This window comes from Mobula birostris, chromosome 9, assembly GCF_030028105.1.
Source record: "Mobula birostris isolate sMobBir1 chromosome 9, sMobBir1.hap1, whole genome shotgun sequence".
NCBI classification, from domain to species: domain Eukaryota; kingdom Metazoa; phylum Chordata; class Chondrichthyes; order Myliobatiformes; family Myliobatidae; genus Mobula; species Mobula birostris.
The window spans coordinates 34,414,156-34,438,873 of record NC_092378.1 but is presented as its reverse complement, the minus strand read 5'-3'; the positions used below and the strand labels follow the sequence as shown (position 1 = coordinate 34,438,873).

At 40.9% G+C, this 24,718-nt stretch overlaps 1 protein-coding gene across 6 annotated transcripts in view; it reads right to left on the bottom strand.

The window, feature by feature from the left end:
* Positions 1–24,718, bottom strand: part of LOC140202658 (ninjurin-2-like) — a 288,428-nt gene that overhangs the window by 116,026 nt on the left and 147,684 nt on the right. Inside the window, exons 4-5 of one of the 6 annotated variants that reach the window (XM_072267786.1) lie at positions 24,430–24,530; positions 12,104–12,636 (exon numbers count right to left, since the gene is read on the bottom strand). The exons of 2 other annotated variants lie outside the window; for them this stretch is intronic. In XM_072267786.1, the coding sequence (XP_072123887.1) occupies positions 12,570–12,636; positions 24,430–24,530 (168 nt within the window). In that variant the 3' untranslated portion in view covers positions 12,104–12,569. Of the gene's footprint in view, positions 1–12,103; positions 12,637–24,429; positions 24,531–24,718 lie in introns of those variants that run through there. 3 more of the 6 variants (XM_072267788.1, XM_072267787.1, XM_072267789.1) reach the window with 3 other exon arrangements.

The following is a 24,718-nucleotide window of genomic DNA, read 5'->3' as shown; positions in this document are numbered from 1 at the left end:
GGCTGAAAATAAAACAGAGGTAGATATGTCAAGAGATATAAGGTGTCAGGGATTAGGCCAGGTGGATCTGATCACTTGCCAGGGGAAATCTAAAGCTGACAGAGAGAGACTAAAGTGCATTGGCTCTCTATTCATCATCATCATCAGGTGCCGTGCCCAGTTTGAGCTTTGACTGCCATGGCCCACACACTCCTGTTTCGGGTCAAGTGGATCAATTCATTGGTATTCATTTCCAGTTCTCTGGCTGCTGTCTCCATCATCATTTGTCTTTGTCTTCCTCCTGCTTTCTTCCCTTCAATCTTTCCCATAATTACCGTGCATTCTAACTCCTCTTTCCTAATCACATGTCCAATGAATTATAAAATGAAATCTATTTATTTATTCATTTACTTATTTAGAGATACAGCATGGAATAGGCCCTTCCAACCCTTTGACCTCCACTACCAGCAAACCCCGATTTAACTCAAGCCTAATCAAGGGATGATTTACAGTATCCAATTAACCTACTAACTTTGGACTCTGGGAGGAAACTGGAGCACTTGGAGGAAACCCATTACAGCATTTGTAGGATTGAAATCCGAACTCCAATGCCCCAAGCTGTATAGCGTTACGTTACCATGGCACCCCAATATATTCTCTACACTTTTTAAAAACTCATTCCAAGAAACTTGTTACCTTGTTTCCAAATTATGTTTCACTGTATATAGTAATCTTTTATTCCTTGAACTTAGCCACCTCTCAGTTTTCATTAATGTTATTTCACAGTGATTCATTTTAACAGATGCACTGCTTGTCAGTTCTTGCTGCAGTTACTAATCCTGATAGCTTCTATTTGGGCATTTAAACACATTTTCAGTCTGTAGCTGCAAAATGAACTGCCTGGGGTTTGAAATAAACTGAGAGGTATGTCTGTAGTCTGGTTCTTTGATTGAACTACAGACTTGGCATGTAACACCCCCACTCCCATCTCATTCCCGAAATCTACTCAAACAGCCCGGTCCATGTTTCCATCCACTCTGCTGAGAAATACTATAGTGCTGTGATTAAAATAGCAACATGCCACTTTTCACACTCTTCCAACATCTGCGCCTCTGCCTCCTTGGCTGGGGCCTTGAAATAGGTGATCCTGATGCCTTCCAGAATTACACATGAGGCGTGTTCATTCAGCAAATCCAGTGGGTACCAGTAGGTCTCTGAAGCAAGCCCAAAACACCAAAATATCAACAACCCTCACCCAAGGGCATGTGCAAAAACTTAAATGCAACCATTTTTAGAGGGGTGCTTTGGGTGAATGCACATTATACACACCTGCACACATACTTGCAGTTTAAATATACGAAGATTTTAAAGACTTAAAGATTAGCTTTCTTTGTCACATGCACATCGAAACATAATTAGAATTAGAATTTTTTATTTCTTACATCCATCTCACGACATGAGGAAGTAAAAAGCTTTATGTTGCATCTCCATCGCAATGTACAAGCAATAAGGAAGGGAAATGTGGGAGGATAGTGCCCAAACACTAAGAATGTATACATAATTGTTTTGTTTACATGTTTGTACAGTCAGATATGCAATCAGATCAATGTGTATTGATCAATCTGATGACCTGGTGAAAATAGCTGTCCCAGAGTCTGTTGGTCCTGGCCTTAATAAGAGGAATAGATAGAGTGGATAGCCAGCGCCTCTTCCCCAGGGCACCACTGCTCAATACATGAGGACATGGCTTTAAGGTAAGGGGTGCGAAGTTCAAGGGGGATATTAGAGGAAGGTTTTTTACTCAGAGAGTGGTTGGTGCGTGGAATGCACTGCCTGAGTCAGTGGTGGAGGCAGATACACTAGTGAAGTTTAAGAGACTACTAGACAGGTATATGGAGGAATCTAAGGTGGGGGTTTATATGGGAGGCAGGGTTTGAGGGTCGGCACAACATTGTGGGCCGAAGGGCCTGTACTGTGCTGTACTATTCTATGTTCTATGTTCTAATGCTGCAATACCATTTGCCAGACAGAAGCAGCTGAAACAGTTTGTGGCTGGGGTAGCTGGAGTCCGTAATTTTCCTCCATGCTGTAAATGTCCTGAATAGAGGACAATTCACATCCACAGAGGTACTGGGCTGTCCACACCAGTCTCTGCAGCGCCCCGCGATTGCAGTGCAGTTCCCGTATGAGGCAGTGATACAGCCAGTCAGGATGCTCTCAATGGTGTCCCTGGAGAAAGTCCTGAGTATCTGTAGACTCACGCCAAACTTCTTCAGCTGTCTGAGGTGAAAGAGGCGCTGTTATGCTTTTTTCATTATACAACCAATATCTACAGTCCAGATGAGATCCTCGGTGATGAGTACACCAGGGAACTTGAGATTACTCAGCCTTTCAACTGTGGTCCCATTGATGTCAACAGGGGGTCCTCCTGTCATCCACGATCAACACCTTCATTTTTTCAACATCGAAGGGGAGGTTGTTTTCTTGGCACCACTGTGTCAGGGCATTGACTTCGCCTCTGCAGGCTGTCTCATCATTCTTGGAAATAAGGCCTATCAATGTTGTGTCATCTGCAAATTTGATCAGCAGATTGGAGCTGTGCATGGCAACACAGTTGTGGGTGTATAGGGAGTAGAGGAGGGGGTCTCAGGACTCAGCCCTGGAGGGCTCCTGTGCTGAGAGTCAGAGGGGCAGAGGTGAGGGTGCCCATCCTTACCACCTGCTGGTGATCCAACAGGAAGTCCAGGATTTCACCTTATTTTACCTAAGTGAAATATGTTGTGTGTGTCGAAGTCTGGCATGTGCTGGTGGTAGCCCACAGTCACAGCATACTTTTGGTCCCAACATAGCAGGCCCACAATTTACTCACCCTAACCTGTGCACCTTTGGAATGTAGGAGGAAACCGGACACCCAGAGGAAACCCACACAGTCACGGGGGAGAACACAGTAACTCCTCACAGACAGCGGCAGGAATTGAACCACGATCTCACAGCTGCCGCTGTAGGGTGTTATGCTAACCACTATGCTACTGGGCCCCCTCAAAGGTGTATTTGTGCTGCCTCTACCCTATCATTGCCAAGTGTATGTTCCCTCAATCTCCTCCATTGACATAACATAGTTCTGCTGTCGAGTCACTGCACTTTCAGTCCTTTCACTACTGAAAGGGTCGGACTACAATTCTTTGGTGTACCTCAGGCCACTCTGTCCATTACCAGTCACCACTCCTTGCCCACCATGAGGGCACATGCAGAATCCACCCCGTGCTCTGCTCTGATGTACGGTAGACTAGGGAAGGTACCACTCGGACTTTGATAGGAATAAAACATCAATATGCAAACAAGGACGCAATGGCCCAGAGTGTTATATCACAGTTCTTAATACTGTACTGGAACTTGGGCTTGAATAAAGTTCATTCTTTAAAGATGGTGAAAATAAAAGGATCACAGCCCAGCTTTGTTACTGTGAAGCCTCCAAATCATAAAATGAAGCTCACAGTTGGGGAAAAAATCTTTCTCGGAGTCAGATTTTATACGTATATTTTTATTTATTTATTGGGATACAGTGTGGAACAGAGCCTTCCAGCACCTCGAGCCACGTTGCCCAGCAACCCCAAATTTAACCCTGCCCTAATCACAAAACAATTTACAATGACCAATTTACCTATTAACCAGTACATCTTTGGACTGTGGGAGGAAACTGAAGCACCTGAGGAAACTCACACAGTCACGGGGCAAACGTACACACTCCTTACAGACAGCTGCTGGTACTGTAAACCATTGTGCTGACTACTACGCTACCATTTTTGTTTGCCAATGCTGCTATGAAGTAGCTTGAGACATTTTACTTTGTGAAACATGCTGTTAAAATAAAAATAGTTTTTTGCTGTGACATTCATTGAAAAATATTGAAAGACACTGCGTCAACCAGGCTTAATTTAGAACATGATACACAAAAGAAATTGACAATCTTGGTTATCTTATGTGGGGACAATACTCCTTCTGATAACTGATTCCACGAGACAAGGTCAGTGGTGGAGGGAACGGGCACCCTTACTCTAAGTTGTGCCTTTGTTCTGCTTTAATAGGAATTAAGTATTCACAATAGACAAAGTAGAACAGGAGACACTCTGGCACAAATGCAGCTGGCAGCTGATGTCAGAAGAACTGCTGATGTATTCCGGGGTGTGGGGAGTTGCTGAAGAAAGTTTTGCTATCACTTCCCCGCATCTCTGCGCCCCAGTTATTTATGGTGAACAAGGTCAAGGGTGAACTGGTCATTTCTCAACCAGCATAAGTACTTTGGCACAGGTTAGAGGTGCAGTGGGCTAAGGGTGCTTGTCAAACAATGTTCCCTCATCCAGTAAATGTATTCTGATGGTATCATGGAACTGGTTAGCATGCTGGCATGTGGGAATTTGTAACTGAGTTTATGCCAGATGTGAACTGCTGGAGATACTGAGGCAATGATACTCACTCAGGCACTAGACACTTTCATGTAAACCTAGGGAATACTATATGAAATAAAGACAGAAAATGCTGAAAACACCCACCAGTTCAGGCAAGGTCTGTAGAAAGAGAAACGGAATTAATACTTCAGGCCAAAGACATTTTCTCAGTTCTGCTGAAGCGTCTTTGGCCTGAAATGATCATTTCCCATAGATGCTGCCTGACCTAGTGAGTGCTTCCTGCACTTTCTGACTTTAATTCAGATTTCCATCATTTTCTACTCATATATTAATCTTACCACTGAATGCAGTCATTAAAAGCCTTCTTGACAATTGATCTTGGTAAGGACTACTCCTGATTTTAAATGTCATCTGGGAAATTTTCCACTCACCCTTCAGTTCACAATACTGACAATTTCCATTTTTAAGGCACCTTTTACAATTCAGAGACAAATCTGGAGCCAGTACGTCGGAACCCTGGAGCACGAACATCCCACTTATCCAGATGTTAAAGTAAAGGATAATCATGTCTTTCATTGTTGCTCTGTGTATTACCAGGCCCCAATGGCATCCTAATCCCACAATTTATCCTCTTCATATAATCACAAAGATCAGACAACAGAACTACCTGTTCAAGTCATTTTAAGCTCAATGACCAGGTGAGAAACTCCCCAATATCATCATCTATCAATTCTTTCTCATTTTCCATGACCATCATCTATCAGATTTTGTTTACATTGGAATTCCGCTGTTCGAGTCCAGTGAGGAATGAAAACTTATTTCAACTTTCTGAAGTCGCAGGAACAAACACCTCTCTGATTTTGACAAGAATTGGTAAACAAGTAAACTGTTTCTAGCTCAGAAATGAACCATTTCATGATTGGAGATTTGAAGATAAATATTTGCAAAGCCCTTTTAATTACCATCATTTTATGGAGTTTAACTTTGATCAATGAGCTTCTTTGTGTTATGACAATTCAGTATCACCAAGAATGTTGGTTTGGCAGGATCCCAGTCAAGCATCTTGCTACTGAAGTCTAGCCGTCTAGTCTAGGGGAGGAGAGGAGAAGATGGCAGCGCGATGCAGCGCGTGCACGGCCGTTCCGGAATGATATCTGTATTTGTTAAGTAGGGGACCATGCACAATCCTGATTTGATGGAGACAGACGTGAGAAGTACGGAGAAACCTCTGAAATGCCCGCTTCACTGCCACTGCTACTGTGCGATCGAGAATCTCCGGAGGGGAAGGCCCCAAATCCTCAGCTTTGCCTATTGCTCGGCGGCCGGGGCCAGGGTCAAAGCACTCGGCAGAGATGGTGCTCAGTGTTGGAGGGCTGGTCGGAGGCTCGAAGTTTTCAGACAGACTCAAGAGTCGGCTGTGATCGGGTGCTTCCAGGGTGCTGCATCAGCAAGTTTCCGGCGCTGGAGGTTTATGGCAGGGAGTGTCTTTCTTCCTTCTACCATCTGTGTGAGATGATGGGACTTTTGAGAGACTTTGAGACTTTTTTTTCTACTGTGCCCATGGTCTGTTCTTCATCAAATTGTGGTATTGCTTTGCATCTTTGTAACAATATGTTATAATTATGTGTTTTTATCAGTTTTTCAGTCTTGATCTGTCTTGTGTTTCTGTGATATCATACTGGAGGAACATTGTACCATTTCTTAATGCATGCATTACTAAATGACAATAAAAGAGGACTGCGTGTCCTCATAATCTAATCTAAAAAAATGGCACATGAATAATTGAAGTGGCTTTTTTAATGGAAGTACAGGGTCAGTAACAAAGTCATCAAACCAACCTTATTCCTCGGCTCAGTGGCATTCACAGCATTCTCCTACAGCAGACCCTCAGCAGGGAATGCATAATCTAAAACCCAAACAAGTTCCCTGGAGACCATCTCCCTTAGGAAGAGATATTCACCCACAACTAAGATGGCTAGACACAAGTTCACAACCTTTAGCTCCAGCCTGTTTCTTTGCAGAAGAAAGTCTCTGACCAAGATATCCTTCAAGGACAGAGGGAACATCCAAAGACCCCCTTGATATTATGGAGAAGAGTGTGTAGCTGAGCACATGTCATGAAGCCTACCTCAACCTTCACCCTCTAAACATACAAGGGGATAGGGTCCATCCTAAACATCCACTCCCTCTCTGTAGCTCAGGAAAAACACAATGGAAAGAAGGAGAAGGATAGCATTAAATAACAAAAACTGTACAGGAGAATTTCAGCAACATCTCTAATCAAAATGCTCAGGATACAGGCTTACCTACTCTTGCCTCTCCAGTTGCAAAAACACATATTTTTGGCAAAATTTGACCCTGCTGTTCTGATACACAACAGTCATTACAACAAATAATGCAAAGATCCACTCATAAAGATGTATAAATCTTGCATAGATCTGCCCAATGGCCAATGTCACACCCACTTCTCAAAAGTGACAGAAACAGGTTATGTAACTAACATTAAAAAATATCAGCTCTTTCATACGGAAGTAAATTTCTTAGGTATGACAATTACCAATCAGGGATGTGGTTTAACACCTGAATTTAGACAAAAGGTCACACCAGTAGCATACCCTAAGACCATAAAAGTCTTACAATCAGCCTTAAACCTATTGGATTATGCTAGAGCTTTCATACCTGACAAAAACATTATACGATAAATGCAGAGCCTTTTGTTTTTATCCCAGAAGATTATGAGGCACTATAGAAATTGATGAATAAAGTTTATCAAGCAATAGACCTTCAGAGAAGGGACCTAACAAGATCTCTTGTTCGGCAAATTTCTGTTTTGCTAAAAACCACTGTAACCATCTGCTATAATGACGGAGAAGAAACACGAGCCCTCCTACACTATGCCTCATATAATTTCACAAAAACTGACCTTAGAATGATGTCTTATTGTGGTATTCCATAACCTTATTGCAGTAAGACCACTGCCAAAGGGACAAACCTTTAAAAAATGATAGCAAGTTACCAACAAATGAATGGAGAGCTCCCATAACTGGATATGGGGAACGGCAAATACGTTTACAAGATGACACTTAGAGTGGGAATACATTTCAGAGAGTTATGAGTTAAAAATATTCACCTTTTGTGGAAAGAGCAGAACCATCTTCTCGGCCTAATATAGCACGGCATCACTATTCTCAAATACGGTACTTTGGTGGATCAGCAATGACAATCCAGAAAGATGGATCCACTCAATTACAGGCAGGAGCAGGCATTATAGAGGGAAAAGTTTGACTGGAAACTGAATTTGAACCCCATAAGTTGCACACGCATTCTTTAGGGAATCATGCAGCTCAGTCTGTAGAGGTTATGTTAGGGCCCTAGGATTATGTCTGAAGCAAGTAAATACAACAGAACCGGTCTTGATGTGTACCAACTCTAATTATGTTAGGAATGAGGTAGAAAGAGATCCTCCCATCTGCTCTACTACCAGGTGGAGAACACACAGAGATAAACTGCTTCCACATTTGTCCACCTGGAAGAATATTTATGAATTATTATTGACTAGAGCATTCGTACATCTCTTGCACATTCCAGGACATATTGCAGTCCTCTTACACAGCTATGGTAATGAACTAGCCAATAAACAAGCCGGTGGGATGGACCTTACTTGGGTAAGGGCGGCCAGGATTTTGGTAGTAACAAATTAAAAACAAAATAACCAGGATGATGAAAAGGGTCTAGTGCTTTCTCGGTGTATATGATGAATAAACTCTTCTTGGGCTTCCAGCCAGGTACAGGTATCAATTAGAACTGACGTTAATGATAAACTCTGCCATCTTCATCAGGGAATGTCTAGTCCGGTGGGATTTATACCCCTGATGTCCGTCCCTTTTGATTAGTTAGTCCTCATCCAATCAGGTTTCCACTACCCCACCTTGTTTACAATTGAATTCCAGTTCTCACTTAGAGCAATACCTCCGTCTTTGTTAAAATTCTTTTTCCTATGATCTTATTTCCATGGCTTCCTTTACCAGGCGATCCCAATAGCCATTGGCGTGGCACAGTCGTTTTGTGCTGTCAAAGTCAATCCTATGGCCATTGTGAATGCAGTGTTCTGCTACCACCAATTTCTCCGGGTAACCCAGACGGATATGCCTCCTGTGCTCCTTGATACACGTTTCCACCATGCGTTCCGTCTGGTCGATATATGCCCAGAGAGTCTTCCCAAGGAAATAAGACGACTATGCATGACAGTCCTACAGAATGGCTAGAAGGTGAAGGAATTCAATCGGGCCCTTACAAGGGCTGACAGAAAATCAGGAAATCTAAAAACAAGGAGGAACCCGTCGCTAATGCCTGTTTTCCCTATATTCCCATGGTTTCTGGAAGGATTGCCAGGATCCTGAAGAAATAGCAGATTAATACCATCCACAAACCCATAAGGAAGTTCAAATCACAGTTTATGTGGGTCAACGATGACCTGGGACTCAGGTCGGCTGACGTTTACAGGATTCCCTGTGAATGCAGAGCAGCGTATATCAGCCAGATGGGACGCATGGTGGAAACCCGCATCAAGGAGCACAGAAGCTGTATCCATTTGCATTACCCAAAGAAACTGGTAGTAGCAGAACACTGTATCTGCAATGGCCATTGAAACATTGGTTGCAATCGATACCTGTAGCCGGCTAGAACCCCAAAAAGAGTTTATTAACCAGGATGATGTCTTAAAATTTCTCCAAGATGCACTAAACCCAAAAGGATTTCCAACACAGTACAAATGTAAAGCTGAGGGTGAAGGTAAGGTTTGGATATGCCTTCCTACCAGAGATAATTAGCAAATACCTCCTGCCCACAAGCAGGAAGCACCGATTCAAGGAGTCCACCAAGGATTCAGACACAACCATGGTGGAGGACAAGCCATTCAAGTGAAATTAGCCATGTTATGCTGGTGGCCTTATAGGTTGAGTGATTTGTTACAAATAGCAAAGAATGTCTGGCCTATATTAAAGGAGCAATCGCAAGACCACCTCCTATAAGACAAAACAAAACCAACTGCACCCATGCAGGTGTGGAAATTGATTATATAGGCCTATTTCTGATATCCCAACACAGCAAGCTTATTAGAAACCTAATAAGTATATATTTGTGATCGTTGCTGTTTGTACAGGAATAATGTGGTAGTCTTCACACCTTATTGTAGTGAGAACGCAACTGTCACAGCACTCCAAAACTCCATATTCTCATATGCTGGCACCCCCACCGGCAGACTGAGGGTCTTCCTTTGCCGGTAAAGGCTTTCAAGCCTTGTGTGAACAAACAGGCATCCGAGTGGAGTGTAGCACTCCATTCCAGCTGCAATCAAGTGGAATGGAGGAGCAAAGGAATGGAGAGATTAAGCGAGGCCTGGCAAAACTGCCCTGCCTCTAGAGGCAAAGTAGGCTACACTTGTTCCTGAAGTGCAACTGTCAGTAAGCAAAACGCCAATTGCGAAAATAGGTGTATACAAGAATGTTACACTTTATTTAACATACAATGTCCACTTAAATACAGTCCGAATCACTAACTCAGGCCAGCCATTGCCTATACCCAATACATCTCTTCTCAAGGAATTGAGAGAGTTTATGAGAATTCAAGAACCTGACAAGACAGTTCAGAGACCACAAAAAGGGAACTTGGTTCAAGAAAATAAATTCAATAAAAATATATAATTCTGACCCGAGATGCAATGGTCTCATTATGCTGGTTATCAATAACAGGACTGTGGTCATTGAGAGCAGGAAGAGAAACAAGTAGAACTGGCTCATAGAGAACATCAAACCTGCCCCAGCAGGATTTAATCCCCCTGAATGACTGGAACTGATATATTAGACTGGTACATGGGTCCACCACAGAGCCCTACACCCTGACAGGTGGAGGAGGGTACAATGTATAGAAAATATAAAATGCAAGTTTAGATCTGAAAAGCAAAGCAAAAAAATCCTGTCCACTTCAGGAAGATCTCATAGATGCATTGCCCAGGGATAATACATTCAAAATGTGTTGTTGTTTTCAGAGTAAGACAGACTCAAAATACGGGAAGAAATGTTGTTTTTGCTGTACTTTACTTTTAATATTTGTGCTTATAATACTAATGTTCACTTCTGCCTTACTTATCATTTGCTTTTTCACAGACAAAGTCACATTTAGTACAGACATCGTCTCATCTGGCCTGGATACCCCTAAGTTATTATTATTTAATATTATTATTAAAACATTTAAATGGATCTTAATCATATTATTTATTAATAATATTATTAAGAATATTATTTAAGGGGATCTAAGAGTGATTATTCTAAATTTGCCTTACCTTTTGGTCATATGTGAACTAATACATTGGAACCCTTAAACCTTGCCTCTGGCACAGTGATTGTTCCTATCCACTTAAGCATTCTCTCTGACCACTTTGCAGATGAAATGTACACAGATACAAAGGCAGGTAAAGAATCACTCGCAAAAATGATTAATAACTCCCTAACAAATCTGAAACGTTCCAGCGCAGATACTGAAGCTATAGAAGAATCCATTTACATGGATTCCTCTACACTTGAAGAAAAGTAAAGACATTTTTGTGTCATTGAGTGGTCTCACTCATGGCAACATGACTCTGAAACTGTTAGGCTAGAGCATTGTGAAAAGCCCATTTTTTAAAACGAAGACTATTCCATTTGACAGCTATCTTTTTGCACTTTTCCTTTATTGCCAACAAGCACATGAACACACTACAAAAATTTTAGATGTTTCCATGTCTCCAATTATGGCTACTATTCCACTCCATTGTTAAATGTTAAGGTAACATGACAATTTTCTGCATTTCTGTGTTATGTTTGAAAAGGCTTTGATCCAGATTTTTGCAGGGAAAGATGCACTGAAGCAGAAGCTAAGATGAAGTGAGAATGCTTTCCTCCCTGGTCAACTGAAATTGATAAGTCCAATAAGCTTTTTAGAGATTTTAGTCCCATAGACTATTGCATCTACACAGATTTCTTATTAGCCCTTAATCAAACAGTCATGAATAGTTTGTGCCATGGTGCAAACAATACCTTACAACAAAAATTAGTTCAGAATTATTGGTGTCCTTACAAATTCAATTATATCTCAGAGAGACTTTGTCTAATCTGAAAATGGGGAAATAAGCTTATAACAAATTTTACTGTTGGAGACCAATTGAGAATGCTAAATTTTGGTGATACACAGATAACGTTACTTCCTAAATAGACAATGTTACATACACAAACAAGCCTTCAGTTATTGCTGCATATTTAGTCACATGGTGTCACCATCAACAGGTGGAGATAGAAAAAAATGATTCAGCCCTCAACAATTTTCATTATTATTTTTAACAATAAATCTTAAGAGTAAAACTGCCTGTATAGCCATGCATCAACAGTGCTCACTCTTATAATAGTACTGATGTGATCCCTCAGTTCACTTGGAAGGTGGAACTTTCTGATGACAACAGTTATTCAGACATACTGCTATCAGAGAATCATTTGAAAGGAAATGACTCTTGAAATAATTTGTTGTTTAATCTATGTTGCGTATTTCAAACTAGAAATACAAATTCAGTTTTAAGGAATGATTTATGATGGATGCAACAAAGAATGTTCTAGAAGGACTTGATATTTGTTAACAATGGCTAGAAGAAACACAGTCAAATTAGATTATGAAGACATGCAGTCCTCTTTTATTGTCATTTAGTAATGCATGTATTAAGAAATGATACAATATTTCCTCCGGTGTGGTATCACAAAACATAGGACAGACCAAGACTGAAAAAAACTAACAAAACCACATAATTATAACATATAGTTACAACAGTGCAACAATACCATAACTTGATGAAGAAGTCCATGAGCAAAAGTTCAAAGTCTCTCAAATGTCCCACATCTCACGCAGACGGGAGAAGGAAGAAAAACTCTCCCTGCCACACCCGACCACGGTCCGACTCTGAGTCATCCGAAAACTTCAAGCTCTGATCAGCTCTCCGACACTGAGTACTGAGCGCCATTTCTATCCGAAAGATTCCCGACCGCGCAGTAACGACAGCAGCGAACGAGCATTACAGAAATTTTTCCAGATGTTCCTTTGTGCTTTCACGTCCATCTCCATCAAATCAGAATTGTCCACGGCCCCTATTTAACGGGGTCGATATCATTTTTCACCGGAGGGCTGCACACGCGCCGCGCGCTGCTTCTCTCTCCTCCCGCCTCTTAAAACACTACAAAAGTAACAGAACAGACACAATCAGACGAGCAAGGCACCTTTTATTTCTTTCACATTTGCAGACTGGCTTAACTCTCTAGCTGAAACAATAGCTGGCCTTTCTAGCTTTTGCACATTTAGCTACCACAGCAGCAAATACACTTGCTGCACGGATTGGAACCACTTTAAGTTGGGTTACAGATCCTTTTTTTGCGGCTTTCCAATGGAGAATCCCCTTAGCTATTGGAATTATGGGTATTGTACTGCTCTTTTTGTTCAGACATTGAAGTCTGTAAAGGTGGAAGTTTGGTGACTTCTGCTTTTTGTATAACGGCTCCACTCCTAAGACTTCATTAACTTCCAAACCTGACCTACACTACCATGGGTTATCCCTCATATAACTGCTTTGCCATACACTGCCTCATACTCGCCTCTTTACCTATTCCTCTGTTTCGTCCTCAACCCTGGAAGATGGAAGATTGAAGAGAGAAGAGACTATCCTTGCTCCTCCCCTTTTCCTAGTACTGATCACTTCATCTTGAGAGAGGCTGGGATGCATCTGTTGCGAGTAATTGGTTGAATAACACAATGACATGGAAAGACAGGTCGACAAACATTATTATTTACTTAGCTATTTGGATGTTGCTTTTCTACTTTTTAACATGGATAACTTTTTCTTAAGATTTTATATAATATACTTTTTAAGTGTGTTGTTCATTGCTAATGATGGCATTTTACTAGCATGGTTGACACTTTTGACTTTAAAACGAGCTATTTTACTAGATTTTGTGTGTTACAATATACAATGGTAGAAGACTTACCAGGTGGAAAAAGACAGCTTCTCCTGAGGAATGTTATTCTCCTGATAACCTCATTGATAATCAGTTGTGATTTCTTCAGAAACAGTGATGTAATAATGGAGATGCAATCCTAGAGCCTTCAAGGTCTCCAAAGCTTTATATTGTCACAAGGTAAAACTATTTGATTGTAGTTTACTTATTATTTGGGTGTAAGCATATATTGCGTGCGTGGTACTCCTACAATGCAATAAGTAGGACCAACAAGTAGCACCACTGTGTTATATTTGTTATTAGAACAATTTGTATATCTTGTTGATAAAACCCTATGGTCCGACAGAACAGACTAAATAGCTCTTGCTCAGTTAAAGCTTTCTGGAAAAACACAGAAGTTCTCAGTTAGGTCCAATCCTTAACAAAGTAGAGGTGGAAGACCTAACCAAATATATTCAAGTTCAGGATCACGAAAATAGGTAGAAACTTGTGCAGATGTCCAATTGCAGCATACCAATGGGTTTTCACTCACATGGGAAGAATGTAACTAATTCTTATGTTGTGACATTGTTTCCTGTGAGCTTAAAATTAAAGGTATAGATAGAATTCTCAATAGGAGAACTGTACTCGACTTCTGTAACTTCTTCATTTTTGTGTATATTATTATACTGTGAAAACATGAAACTGATGGATATAATTTTCTATAATTAAAATGTGAAATTACTAATCTATAGGCAAAAGAAGAGAGCAATATACTAACAGCAACTTGTTTTCAGGAAAACTGAGTAAAGTCGAGCACTGCATTAAAAGCAAAGTGGACACCTCTGTGAAAGAGATGAATTATCTTCATCTTATTGAGAGACATTGCCAGCTGACCTGATCAACTAATGGTGACAGACACAGTGATCTGAACTTGCATCGAGGAGATGGCAAGAACTGATTGTGGGGGAGAAGGGTTTAAAGATGGATTAATACGAATTTATAAAATGGACATTGATGTGTTGTCATGTGTTTATGGAAAATTATAATTGTGAATTCCTTTGAGATTTGGAAAATATGTACAGCTGAGATTAAGGAAGTGAATATTCTGAAGAGAAAAACGCAAGGTAATCTTAATATTGGGAAGTATCCAATGAGTGTTTTTGAGTATCAGATCGAAGAGAGTGAAGAGAACTTTTTCTAACACTGGTAACAAACTGGAACGATTGGAGGAATGGTACTTTGATCCCAAGAGGAGCCTTGGCAGGAGGCTCGATCTTAAAACTGATATTGGTAGGAAGGAATTGGGTTAGAGATCTTCACTTAGCAAGAGGAAGAAGAAGAAGAAGAAGAATAGCACTTAACTCAGCAGTGGAGTCATTGGGGCGCCGTCATGACGGTGTTTCCGTAGCAAGTTATTTTTGTTTTTACAAGGCTGAGTTGCTAGCTCGACGATCAACCCGACTTGGATTTGAACTCGGGAACCTTCGCTCCGGAGTCCGGCGCTGATATTATTGCGCCACCAAGCAGGACTTTAGCAAGAAGGCAGTGTGATAGATATCCGTTTCTATCTCTTAGTTGCTAAACATGCTTTCTAAATAGCAGATGCCATTTGGAAGGGCACAAACATTTTTAAGTAAACTTTCAACTATATTGCTTGTTTAACTTCTGGTCACAAATGGAAGTCAGTCTTCAGTTCCTAAGATGTACGTAAATGGAAAGCAGCTTAAAAAGAACACATTTTATGGAACAGCTTTGCAAACAAGCTCTGTATTTTGAAGCAACACACATCAAAGTTGCTGGTGAACGCAGCAGGCCAGGCAGCATCTGTAGGAAGAGGTGCAGTCGACGTTTCAGGCCGAGACCCTTCGTCAGGACTAACTGAAGGAAGAGTGAGTAAGGGATTTGAAAGTTGGAGGGGGAGGGGGAGATCCAAAATGATAGGAGAAGACAGGAGGGGGAGGGATAGAGCCAAGAGCTGGACAGGTGATAGGCAAAAGGGGATACGAGAGGATCATGGGACAGGAGGTCTGGGAAGAAAGACGGGGGGGGGGACCCAGAGGATGGGCAAGAGGTATATTCAGAGGGACAGAGGGAGAAAAAGGAGAGTGAGAGAAAGAATGTGTGCATAAAAATAAGTAACAGATGGGGTACGAGGGGGAGGTGGGGCCTTAGCGGAATTTAGAGAAGTCGACGTTCATGCCATCAGGTTGGAGGCTACCCAGACGGAATATAAGGTGTTGTTCCTCCAACCTGAGTGTGGCTTCATCTTTACAGTAGAGGAGGCGGTGGATAGACATGTCAGAATGGGAATGGGATGTGGAATTAAAATGTGTGGCCACTGGGAGATCCTGCTTTCTCTGGCGGACAGAGCGTAGATGTTCAGCAAAGCGGTCTCCCAGTCTGCGTCGGGTCTCACCAATATATAAAAGGCCACATCGGGAGCACCGGACGCAGTATATCACCCCAGTCGTCTCACAGGTGAAGTGTTGCCTCACCTGGAAGGACTGTTTGGGGGACGCAGAATATCATCCCAGTCTGTAAAGATGAAGCCACACTCAGGTTGGAGGAACAACACCTTATATTCCGTCTGGGTAGCCTCCAACCTGATGGCATGAACATCGACTTCTCTAACTTCCGCTAAAGCCCCACCTCCCCCTCGTACTCCATCTGTTACTTATTTTTATGCACACATTCTTTCTCTCACTCTCCTTTTTCTCCCTCTGTCCCTCTGAATATACCTCTTGCCCATCCTCTGGGTCCCCCCCCCCGTCTTTCTTCCCGGACCTCCTGTCCCATGATCCTCTCGTATCCCCTTTTGCCTATCACCTGTCCAGCTCTTGGCTCTATCCCTCCCCCTCCTGTCTTCTCCTATCATTTTGGATCTCCCCCTCCCCCTCCAACTTTCAAATCCCTTACTCACTCTTCCTTCAGTTAGTCCTGACGAAGGGTCTCGGCCTGAAACGTTGACTGCACCTCTTCCTACAGATGCTGTCTGGCCTGCTGCGTTCACCAGCAACTTTGATGTGTGTTGCTTGAGTTTCTAGCATCTGCAGAATTCCTGTTGTCTGTATTTTGAAGATGCGCTGTCTGTAAAGAATCACTACACCTGCTTTACTATTGCTCAAATAGACAAGCTGTCTCTTAAGTTGCTTAGTTCAAGGTAGCTTGCAGAACCAGATATATAGAATCATTCAGCATATCATTAACTGATATGTCGATAGTTAAAAGTGTTTTATGTACTCTATAGTTAGCTTTACAGCATTAGTGGTATCTAGCTGAGATCTGCATCTCCAAAAAAAGGCAGTTTGTGTCAAAAAGATATCTGAGGAAATATCACATGCTAGTGGAATCAGTCAAGTGGGAGAAAAGGAGTATAAAATAGAGAGCAATTCAGGTTTATTTGGAATTGAGTAAGCAACATGGATCCATTCCTCCAGCTTTGGTTTCTGTGATGGACAATTTTTTTGTCTGCATCGTTGGTATGTCCTTTAGTTTATGGGAATTTTACCTGTGTTTTGAAATCCTTAGTTCTGTATGTGTAAAAATCACTTTGTGCTTTTTGCTTTGGAAATGTTTTTTAGAAATGGTTTGCAATTGGGGAATGTTTAAGATAGAAATCCTCTTTGAGTTTTAAATGTGTCTTAAGTATGTTAAAAGTTCAAAGTAAATTTATTATCAAAGTACATATATGTTACCATATCCAACCCTGAGATTCATTTTCTTGCAGGCATACTCAATAAATCCAATAACCATAATAGAATCGATGAAAAACCACACCAACAAGGCAAACAGCGAATGTGCAAAAGACAACAAACTGTGCAAATACAAAAAGAAAAAAAGAAATACTAATAATAACCATAAATAAGCAATAAATATAAAGAACATGAGATGAAGAGTCCTTGAAAGTGAGACCATAGGTTGTGGGAACAGTTCAGTGCTGGGGTGAGTGAAGTTGAGTGAAGTTATCCCCTCTGGTTCAAGAGCCTGATGGTTGAGGGATAACAACTATTCCTAAAACTGGTGGTGTGAGTCCTAAGGCTCCTGTACCTTCTTCCTGATGGCAGCAGTGAGAAGAAAGCATGACCTGGGTTGTGTGGATTTAACCATGTAACAGTGTAACTGAATGAATCCTGTTTTAAACTACTTTGTTAGCTGGAAGTATTTTCACCTTGTTAGGGAGAGGAGACCCACTGCTCAAATAGTGGGTATTGGCAGTGAAACCTGCCATGGAGAATAACAGGGATGTTAGATTAGATTAGATTATGAGGACATGTAGTCCTCTTTTATTGTCATTTAGTAATGCATGCATTAAGAAATGATACAATTTGTTCCATCAGAATGATATCACAGAAACACAAGACAAACCAAGACTAAAAAAACTGACAAAAACCACATAATTATAACATATAGTTACAACAGTGCAAGCAATACCATAATTTGATAGAAGAACAGACCATGGGCAAAGTAAAAAAATTTTTAGTCTCTCGAGAGTCCCATCATCTCACGCAGATGGTTGAAGAAAGAAAACTCTTCCTGCCATGAGCTTCCAGCGCCGCAAACTTGCCGATGCAGCATCCTGGAAGCACCCGACCACAGTCCGACTCCGAGTCTGTCCGAAAACTTCGAGCCTCCGACCAGCTCTCTGACACCGAGCACCGAACGCTTCAACCCCAGCCCCAGCAACAGGCAATAGGCAAAGCCGAGGATTTGGGGCCTCCCCCTCCGGAGATTCTCAATCGCACAGTAGCAGCGGCAGTGAAGCGGACATTTCAGAAGTTTCTCCAGATATTCCTCTGTGCTTCTCACGTCCATCTCCATCAAATCAAGATTGTGCACGGCCCCTATTTAACAAATACGATATCAATTCGGAGCCGGGATCAAAACAGGGATGTAAGCTAAGGTTTGGAGATTTGGTAGTTACAGAGCAATCTCCCTTTGATGAGAGTACTCATGGTTATTTATATTCAATGGGAGTTAAAGTCTTCATTAAGTTTAGAACTCTGTGGTCAGCAAACCCAATACTATCACTTTGATATCTTCCCAGTGTGCTGCGCTGAAGGTCTTGAATCTTGTAGATTTGTGTGATCCACACAGATCAACATTGATACCTAGGGGGTGGATTGCTTTCTGACCTGGTGAACTCTGCCTCCGCCGGCCTTTCAAGCTTGATTTCAGCTTATTGTTCTACATGAAATTTTCCCGTTTTTCCAGTTTTTTTCCAAACGCATTTGCAGACTTATCCAACAGCTGCTCGTGTTGAACATGGAACTGCAGTAGCCTGTATCTTCACCGGGCTCTTTGTCTGTAGTACTGGCAGTCCCATCTGCTTGGCTGGATGACTACTAAGGATTGGCACATGGTTCTCTTTTAGTGCTTACCTACCTATCCTTTGACATGGAAGAAACCAAGTCTAGTGCTTTCAGCCATGTCTCCACCATATCAATGTGGTTACATCTGTCTGGTATCCAGTCAAATGATGGTTGATATCCCATTCCAACAGACGAATCCAAAATCTCTCCCTTTCAAGCCCACCATTAGCCCCCTTTTCCCCACAGCGATCTGTGCCAACTTGTCCAAAATTGAACCAGTGTCACCGCAAAACCACACTGAAGTCAACATAATGCCCTCATACAGTAAATTGATGCCATCGTCAATTGTGCAGGCACTAGTAACTTCCTCTTCCTGTTGACAAAGTACTGCTTGTCACACTCTGTGTGTTCTTCTTGTAAGATATATTTGTACAATTTTTCATGCTTGAGTGTGGTTGCTCTCCATTTTGGCAACATTGCAATGATGCTTAAGTTTTTATATAGTCTTGAAGTGGCACTAGCTGATGTTACATCTATAGCTGCCTTGTGTATATGTGTTTTGCTTGCTTGAGTCAGAATCTTTGCAGTCTTATTTACTTGTCTTCCAGAATATTAACCAATGGAGTTAATGGCCCCATTTTCCACCCTGCAATGCATCAGGAACTTGCACAGCCTAGAGGTTATGGACTGATCTCAATGACTCCAGTAAGACTACATAGGCTGCACAATTATGTAGAGACAAGGTCAGCTTCTTCCAGCCATCTCCTGTTTTTGTTCAGATTTCTTCATGGTGGGTCACCTTTAAGTGATCAAAGATCCATTTGAAAAGCTAGTACCTATTGGGACATCCTGGAATCTCTTCCAGAGAGTTCCTTAATGTTCTGACTTGTCTGCACATAGAACAGTGCAGCACAGGGATGTGCCCTTTACTTCCCACCTCCACATCAGTGTCAATCATCATGACAAATTATTTCCATCTACATGTACAACGTTCATATCCCTCTATTCCCTGCCAGGTCAGGAGTCTTCCTAAATTTATCTTATATTTTACTATTATATCTGCTTCTACCACCCTGATAGCTCATTCCAGCCACCTACCATTCTGTGTTAAGAAAAGAAAATCCTTGCAAATCTCCTTTAAACTTTACCTCTCTCAGCCCAAACCCATGCCCTCTAGTACTGGATATTTCCTCCTTGGGAAACAGACTCTGACTCTCTACCCTCTCATCATTTTATATACTTTTATCAGGTCACCCCCTCATCCTCCAATGCTCCAGAGAAAATAATCCAAGTTTTGTCTAGCCTCTTCTTATAGATAATACACTCCAATCTGCAAAACAGCACATTAAAAAAAAACTTACTCCCCAGATCTCCTTTAAATACTTCTCAACCTAAATCTATATCCTATACTATGTCCTAAATCTATATTTACTATCGATTTGTACTCCAGGGAGTGCGAAGCGCAGAATCAAATATCACTGTGATGATTGTACGTTCTAGTATCAATTGTTTGGTGACAATAAAGTATAAAATATTAAGTATTAAAGTATACTTTTTGACTCCCCTATACTCAGAAAAATACTTATTAACTATATCCTTACTTAACGATCTTCCTGAACTATATTTCTCATCGCTTTATATAATTTCACCGCTCAGCCTCATGGCTCCAGTAAGAACAACCCTAGCCTTTTAAATCTCTCCTTGTAACTAAACCCTTCATTTTAGGTAACTTCTGAACTCCTTGTAGTTCCATCACATCCTTTCTATAGTGCAGTAGCCGGAACTGCACATAGTATTCCAAGTGTGTCCAAACCAACGTTTTGTACAATGCAAGATGATGTCCCATGTCATATACATTTTCAGGGTACTATGGACTTACACCCCAAGATCCCTCTGTACATCAATACTTCTACTATGTATGTCTCGCCAATATTAGATGGCCCAAAGTGCACTACCTCACACTTGCCTGGATAATGTTCCATCCACTACCCATCCCATCCAACTTTCTAGCTAATCTATGTCCCTCTGTATAATTGTGTAACTTTTCTCAGTGAACTGGCATTGTTTCTACTGTGGCAGAAACTATTGAGCAGTAGTCCTCATAATCAGTTTCACTGGATCTAACCAGACAGGGACGTAATATAGGGCAGCAAATACTTTATATCAATATCCTATTACTCTTAAAAATTGATTTGCCACAAGATTAAAGTAAATGAGCATTTGCTTTTGGAAGTGCCTTCCTCCGGAGGGAAACAGTGACTACCACAACAAGAAGCTTAAAATGAGGTATGTGCTGAGATTCTTTGTGTTAATCCCACACCCCATCCCTTCATGGATGTGGTATGATATTGACTGTGGAGCCACTTCCTCAAGTTAGTCTGTATTTTAAATGGCAATAAACGGAAAACATGTGGAACTGGTTCAAAAACCATTGTTCGTTTTTAAAAATTTTTAACAATGCACACAAGGTGGACTCTCTCCCTGTGTGTTTCCTTCATCTTCATTTTCCTGTTTTTAACCCTAGGTCAAGCAATTCCTTTTAACCTTGACTTAATCCAGTAACTGCACTATATCTAAGTTTGGGCTCAGAGCAACCATATGATGTTATCTTGGTTGTTTAAATGATCTACTCCCATTTTAATAGGCAGCATCATGGAAAACAAGTACACTGCATCGCGTGTGCCCTACGGCATTGTCACACGGTCAATCTGCACATGTTTACACCCTTCGTCCTTCTACCTTAAAACCATCCCCTCTTCAGAGTGTGTGGTCACTCTGTCATGTTCCCACTCAGCTCACTTAGGGTCATTGCCTGCGGATGAACAGGATCGATCTGCCGGCAAGTCAGGTTGAGGTATCTTCACGATTGTTGAAATACTGAGAGGAATGTTTCACTGAACGGAATTACAATCTCAGGAGAAATGCCACTAATAAAAGGGCATCATTTGCATGAGAAAGATGATTTGGAAAATACTTCATAATTTCTTCTTTTATTATTAATTTACGATGAAATAAGTTAAATCTAGCTAATGTACATCTATACCACGAACTCCTATTAAAAATAAACCTGGACTCTACAAAAAGTCTGCCAACCCCCTGTGACTCCTTCAAATCCACACACAGAAGTAATGTCTGCTAAAACAACTGCACAAAGGCATGTGTCAGGTGTACTAACCACCCAATTCATCATAATGCTCAAGCTTTAAATTCAGTAATTTAGAATTATGATCCACATGCAGAGATTTCTTTAGTTCAGTTAGGACACAAATACAGGTTCTACACAAAATCCAGGTCATTCATATCAGCAGAGAAAAAAAGAAATAAAAATGTTGATTTCCTGATAGCATCTGATATTAAAAAGTGAGGATTAAAGCAATACTGCAGATTGTCTCTTCTCCCTTCTCCCATCGGGCAGAAGATACAAAAGCCTGAAAGCACATACCAAGGACAGGTCTATCCCACTGTTATCACACTCTTGAACAGACCTCTTTTACGATAAAATGGTCACCTGCCCTCACAGTCTACCTCATTATGATCTTGCATTTTATCATTACTACACTGCAGTTTTTCCAGTTGCTTTTACACTTTATTCTTCAATGTTATTGTTCTACCTTCTTCTAGCACAATGCACTGTGTAACAAGTTGATATACATAAACAAACTTTACAAGAATAAACCAATGCCTGTACCAAATAAAAAAAGAAAATGTGGGAAGTTCTGCTAATTAGATAGCAACTATGGAAGGAGAAACAAAGTTAATGTTTTGAGATCCAAGACTATTTGTTAAATGATCAATTGAGTATTTCCAGCATTTTCTGTTTCTTCACAAATGAGAATTCTGAGGGGGTATCATTCTGCCAGTAATATTTCATATGTGGAAATCTAAAGGGATTACACAGATGTAGATGTAATGAAAAAAGAAACACCCAAAGACATAAATCAATTTTAGTTGGGGAGCATATCACTGGAGACTTTTTGCTGTTGTTTCACTTCATGTGGACAATGAACTACTGGTGATATTGAAAGGAGATTTCTGAGTGTACTGCAAATCAATTAATTCTTCAAGTTCCAGCTAATCCAAAATTTGTCACAATCTGCTCAGTCAGAATGATGCCTAAAACCATTATACATAGGAGCAGAATTAGGTCATCCAGCCCATCGAGTCTGCTCTGCCACTCAATCACGGCTGAATTTAGTTTCCCTCTCAACCCTATTCTCCTGCCTTCTCCCTATAATCCTTACTAATTAGGAACCTATGAACCTACACTCTAAATGCACCTAATGACTTGGCCTCTACTGCCATCTGTGGCAATGAATTCCACAGATTCACCACCTTCTGGCTAAAGAAATTCCCCCTCCCTTCATCTCTGTTCTAAAGAGATGAGGGAATTCTTTTCTGAGGCCCAAAAAGATGGGGCACAAAACTTACAATAATCCAAATGTGTTCTGACTAACGCCTCATATAGCTTCAGCATTGTGTCCTAGTTTTAATATTCTGGTCTTCTCTAAATGTGAAGACACATAACCCTGCGGAACACCACTAGTCACTGGCAGCCAAACTTTTATTCTCACTCTTGGATCACAGTCTTTGAAGGAATGCCTATATAGATTTTATAAAATTACCGCTGTGGTGATTTGCTGATTCAAAGATGATTTCAAAACTACTAGTTAGACAAATCAAATTCTGCCCTACAAATAATTTCTTGGACACTGCCGATTTATATGTGAAAGCTAGAAAATAATTCAGCAATGTTCCATCTGTCTGAAGAAAAAGTACCTTGGCTTGCCATGACAACAGCCAAAATCTTCCCAACTTTCTCATTAGGAAGACGTGTGATTATTCCTGCAATCGGTGTTAATGAAGCTTCATTTTCAGGTTTCTAAATGGTTATGAAAATGGTTGACAGCTCCAGACTCCACTCTTTCACATTTTGTAACCTTTAGGTTTTGCTTTCACATCAAATAAAACAAATCAGGTGATGCACTGAAGGAGTTCTCAATATTTCTTTGATTGCATACAGCGTGTGCATTATTCATTGAATTTTGTATGTGTTTGCTTTGGCTGTATTTGTGAATCTGGTTCGTTTTCTGAGAAAATTTTTGCCAAGGAAATTGATTTGGCAAAATAAACATGCACATTTTTATGCAAGTTAGCACATAAAGATAAATGTTGCTATTGCAGTAAGGTATTTGCAAAAATTTTGTTGGTGAAGTCCTGCCTATTGTGAATTATACTAAGCATGTTGTGCTCATCCTAATGCTAATGGCATTTCCCCTTGAAGTTTCCCTGTGTAATGATTTCATCGACACACAAAATAGTCATTACTGTAATGACATTATGGAAGAAACCAGATTAAGACATCCTGACTAAGACCTTGGTTATTATCTCAGAGAGCACAGGGATTGCATTATCTAGTGAAATGTGAATTCTGTATCATTAAAGGGAATATCACTGGGAGGTTATCTTAAAAAAGCTGACCACTCTTGCCACATTTGCATTTATAACCTCTTCTCGAGTCCTGTTTCCCTCAGACAACCTATGAAGAAATCCCTTTAAGAGATCATTTTAAAACCTATTTTCCATCGGTTGTGGGTCGTGAATGCCTTTGCTCTGCTTAAAAAGTGGCAGAAGAGTATCGAAAAAGGATATAAGAAATTGAAGCAGGAGGAGACCACTCATTCCCTCAAACCTGTTACCTATTCATTACAGTTACAGAGGATCTCTTACCAAAGTTTTATTTTCCTACCCTGTCTCCATACTCCTTGGTTCCGATCCGATCTATTGATCTCAGTTTTGAATGCAGTCAGTGACTGAGCCTCTGCAGTATCCTAGAATCAGAATCAGGTTTATTATCACCGGCATGTGACGTGAAATTTAACTTAGCAGCAGCAGTTCAATGCAATACATAATCTAGCAGAGAAAAATTATAATAAAGAAAAAATAATAATAATCAATAAACAAGTAAATCCATATATTCAATGCCCTCTGGACAAAAAAATCTCTTCTCATCTTAGTC